Below are 4,755 nucleotides of genomic sequence, written 5' to 3'. Positions count from 1 at the left end.
TTGAACTGTTGGCGGCACGAAACTGGTGAAGTTGGTGGCACGAAAACCAAGCCCAACGTGATAAAGTGAAGTTGGTGGCACGAAAGCCCAACGTGATAAAGTGAAGTCAGTGGGATAAGACCCAGTCCTGCCATCCAATTGGTCAAGAAATTGAATTTGATTTGTCAAGAAACAAGAAATTAAATTTGACTTTCCAAGAGACAAGAATTTGAACTTGATTTTCGATTTTTGACTTTTGAATTTTTCGGATCTTTGAAAATTTTCCGAATTTTCGAAAAAATGATTTGCCCAAAATTCAAGTATTGTGTCGCCGATCCTTCGATCTGCTTTATGATATTATTGTTTTTTCCTCAAAACTTTGACTCAGCCCCTTTTCCTCAGTTCAAATCATGAATATGCAGTTCTTGGACGACATCTCACAGTTCAAAATTTGCCCCAGTTGCGGTATTTGAAATGAGCATGGACCTGCAAAAGAAGTAAGCAAGTAACGCCACCACCATCCGATCAATTCCTCCTTCAAGAAATGTGTAAACATGAGTACTTCGATGTTTTTATCAACTTTTGTTGCGGCAGCCGACTGAGTTGGATTCTTCACCCTAAGGCTTTTCCGATTTACAAACTGATCAGATATGTGCTTTGCCATATTGTGAAGTCTGCGTAACTGACTTTGTTGAACCTTAACCCTTTTCAGGGGATGACTGAACCCAAGTATGTTTCGAATAAACCACGGGGATTGTTATTCACCAAAATTCAAAGATAAAGAATGAAGTATGCAAGAAAATTCACATGTCATACAAGAATGCACACATAACCATTTGTGCTTAAATTCTACAAAAATGCCATGAATACAAGTAATTTGGAAAAATGAGCTTTGCAAAAGAGTGTTTTACAAAATGACACAGTTTTGGCCAACAAATGTCATATTCAATTCTCTGGATATCTTTGTTCTGAAATTCAAAATTGACAGAAGTATGACAAAATGAGGAGAAATCCAAATGAACCAAATCACCAGCTGTTCTTCCTCGTGCTCGCTTGCTGCAAAATCCTACCTTGGCGCCCTTTCGGGTTTTCACCAAGGTTGCCCCCACTCCTTTTCTTTTGTTTTGTTTTTGTTTTTGTTTTTCTTTTTTTCTCTTTTTTCCTTTTTTCCTTTTTTTTTGGCGCCCTTTCGGGTTTTTACCTAAGGAAGCAATGGAAGCGCTCAACCTTAATCGCCTCGGGAATATGAGTTAAAGATTTCTGACATCAGTAAAATGCACTTCCCCTTGTAAGATTAAGCGAAGGCATTATGGACATCACTTGTCAGTTGATTAGCAAACTTTTCAATAGAAATACAGCAAGTGACGAAAGCCAGGACTTTGGGCTTTTGTAATGGGGTCAGGTGGGGTATTTCAAGAAAAGTTGAGGCTTGAAAGCAAATTTGATGAGAGGTGTGAAATAACCTGAGATTGCATCATTTTGAGATCATTTCCAATTTTGAATGAAACTGAGGAAAATTTTTCCCCAGTTTGATTGGATTTTTTTTCTTTGCATTTTCTTCATCGCATTCTTCTTACTTTTTGCATTTTTTTGCATTTTTCTTTTTTTTTTCAAAAACTAAATTTGCTCCAGTGTGGGGTTCTTTTCCCTTTTTCATCTCTTTTCCAAAGATAAATTTGCCCCAATATGGGGTTTTTCTTTCCTTTCTGATCATTTTCAAAATGAATTTGCCCCAGTGTGGGGTTTGCAGTTCTCAGGGGTTGCCAAACGAAAATTATTGTTCTAATAGCTCAAAGGGGATGACTAGGGATGAAATGTTTTGATTGGAAAGGAAGATGGCCTGACTTGTGCCTCGTCCCTTGCGCGATTTCCAAAAAGAAATTTGCATAATCAAATAAAGAACTTCTTACACATGTCCGAGTTGATAGGTTGAGGGAACGTCTGTCCATCCATTTCTCCTTTGAACACCCAATAAGCTTTGTCAATTTGAAGTAAATATGCCTTCGACTTCGTCTTTCATCGCTTTAGCCCTTTGTTTCCTTTTCAGAAGATCGGTGGCAGACATAGGTCATGCTTATGACATTCAGCTGTTTTTCATCAATTAGAATCAATCATTGGTAATCCTACTCTGACCAATCAGCTTCGAGCTTGGCAGGGGAGGAATTTTTATCAATGAAGGGATCTTGGCCTTTTCCATGAAGGTTTTTCCAAGGGATGGATTTTCAATGGAGGGATTTCAATGAAGCAAGTTTTATAAGGGATTTTCAATGAAGGTTTTTCAAGGAAGGGAGTTTTAATGCAGGAATTTTAAAATGAAGGGATTTTCAATGAAGGGCTTTATCGAATTCCAGAACAATGATATCCAGAGGGTCAAATAATTTCACCTTTGGCCATCTTAAAAGAATTTAAAAGAATCAAGACAATAATCAAATCAAACAAATTATGCACTTCATGCAACTCCAAATCAAAGTGGAAACAAGATAAACTCAATTGCAAAAGATGCCTTCATTACACTATTCACATATGCAGGAAACAGTTTCTGGTGAAATTTAGTAAATAACAACCCCTAGATTTACCAAAGTTCCCTTCAAGAGGGAAAATACTCGGCCATCCAAATGGTGCAACGTGCCTTCAAGATTCTCAGATTTCGTCACTGGAGGTGGGTGCCTCTAAAGTGTCCTCATGTTTGGGAAAGGGGTTTGTGCTTACACTCTGTCCCTGTTCACCCTTTTTCTTTAGCACTATTGCTCCGAATTCGATCATATCCTGGATTTCATGTTTCAATGCCCGACAATCATTGGTGGAATGCCCGGGAGCTCCAGAATGATAAGCGCAGACCGCTTGAGGGTCATAGCCAGAAGGAAAACGATTGGAATAGACTTTAGGAGGTATAACACCAATTTTCCCGACAGCTTTCAATTGCTCATATAATTGGTCAACAGGCCGACCTAGATTGGTGAAGGTTCGGTTTGACGTTGAATTTTGGGTGTCACTGGTTTGTTGGTAGTAGTAATTTGGGCTAGGGGGTGGAATAGGTCTTGGGTTAAAAGGAGGGCGAGGTCTAGTTTGGAGACTTGGTTGAGGATTTTGAAAGGGTGGTGTGAGTACATTTGGATAATTTGGTCGAGGTCGAGAATGGTTAATAGTGGTATGATGGATAGGACGGAAGCTTGGGTAGTATGGATAGGGTGATGAATAAGCAAGGCGGTTTGAAAATCTAGGTCTGGCCGAGGAGCCCTGATTCCCAACAAAGGCAGTTTCCTCTTCTTTTCCCTTAGATTGGGATTTTTCCCCACTGTAATTCTGGCCTTGCAGAGCCTCTAGTTGCATCTTCAATGTTGACACATTAATAATTTTTCCGGCCTTCACAAACTCATCAAATTCTTCCAATTTATTGACAATTTCGGCAAAGGAACACCCGGTCATTCGAAAAATTTCCTCAAAGTAAGGCGGGTCATGAGTTTTGATGAACGTGCGAACAATCTCGTTTTCAGTCATAGGAGGCTCCACTTTGGCGGCCAGTTTCCTCCATCTCTTCGCGTACGTCTTGTGGTCCTCAGATGGTTTTCTTTTAGTCCCCTCAAGTGTGGCCCTCGTTGGAGCAAGCTCGCAATTGTATTCGTATTGCCTCATAAAAGCAGTTGACAAATCCATCCAAGATCTCATATCCTCCGGCTTCAAATTGGAATACCAATCCAACGCGTCACCTTCTAAGCTTTCAGGAAACAAACGAACTGGTAGATTCTCGTCATCTATTGGCTTGCCCAACTTGTTGGCAAACATTCGGAGGTGCGTCTTGGGGTTGCCCGTTCCATCATACTTGCTAAACTTGGGTGTTTTGAAACCCATGGGCAATTGCATATCCGGAAATAGGCACAGCTCGTTGTAGTCCAACCCTCCTTGTTTGTTCAAGCCTTGGCCTTTCCTTATGAAATCCTCAAACTGATCCAATCGCTTTAGCAAATTCTTATCCACTGGTGCGGATGACTCCCCGGCTTCAATTTTCCCTTGAGCAGCGGTATCTAGGGTGAACGGCTCAGCGGTGGGGTAATAATAAGGTCCCCGTGGCTCGAATGGCATGCTCATAGTAATTGGCGGATACTTTTGGGGAATTTGGACATGAGGAGGGTTTGTTTGGATGTGAGATACATAAGCAGGTTGCGGGCCATGAGTGGGATAAGCAAAGGCTTCCTCAGGTGGGTTTATGACTTGTGAAGTAACAAAGGTTTGAGTATAAGGTAAAAATATGGGTTGAGGTCCAGATTGGCCAGGAGGTAAGGGCTCATGTTGTTCATCGCTAGCACCACTAGCTACCAATTGATCGATTACTCGCCGTTGGGCCATCATTTCAACGCTCAGCTCATTAAATCGGTTTAGAACTTCGCTCAGTTGAGCTCCCATACTTGCCAAGTCAGTCGGTGATGTGGTGGCGGGCCTATCAGACGATTCTGGATGGGTACTCATGTTTACACTATCTCTTGAAGCTCGGTTACGCGATCGGGTGATAATGGGGCTTTTTCGGGTAGCTATATACTACCTGAGAATGTAGGAAAACCCTTATTAGATACCCTTCTTGATTGACTGCTGTCAAAAAGAAAAGAGAAAAGGAAAAAAAACAGGAGTTAGTAACAATTAGAGTAATTCGGATGCATGTCCTATGGGGGAACCCTTTTTGTGCCAAGGGTAGGCCTAGCATGAGAATGCAATCCTCTAGGGTAGGCACTATACCATACCTGACGAATCCGATCAATTGAGTGAAAAATAATTTTGAAAATT

At 41.1% G+C, this 4,755-nt stretch overlaps 1 protein-coding gene across 1 annotated transcript; it reads right to left on the bottom strand.

The window, feature by feature from the left end:
- Nucleotides 1-2,619: 2,619 nt before the first annotated feature.
- On the bottom strand, nucleotides 2,620-4,443 carry LOC113769199. The gene has a single exon (XM_027313665.1). It carries the CDS (start codon nucleotides 4,441-4,443, stop codon nucleotides 2,620-2,622), a length of 1,824 nt encoding a protein of 607 aa, XP_027169466.1.
- Between the last annotated feature and the right edge of the window lie 312 nt (nucleotides 4,444-4,755).

The sequence above is a fragment of the Coffea eugenioides genome, chromosome 4, assembly GCF_003713205.1.
Source record: "Coffea eugenioides isolate CCC68of chromosome 4, Ceug_1.0, whole genome shotgun sequence".
Lineage (NCBI taxonomy): Eukaryota > Viridiplantae > Streptophyta > Magnoliopsida > Gentianales > Rubiaceae > Coffea > Coffea eugenioides.
The sequence above is the reverse complement of the archived record's forward strand: the minus strand, read 5'-3'. Positions and strand labels throughout refer to the sequence as shown.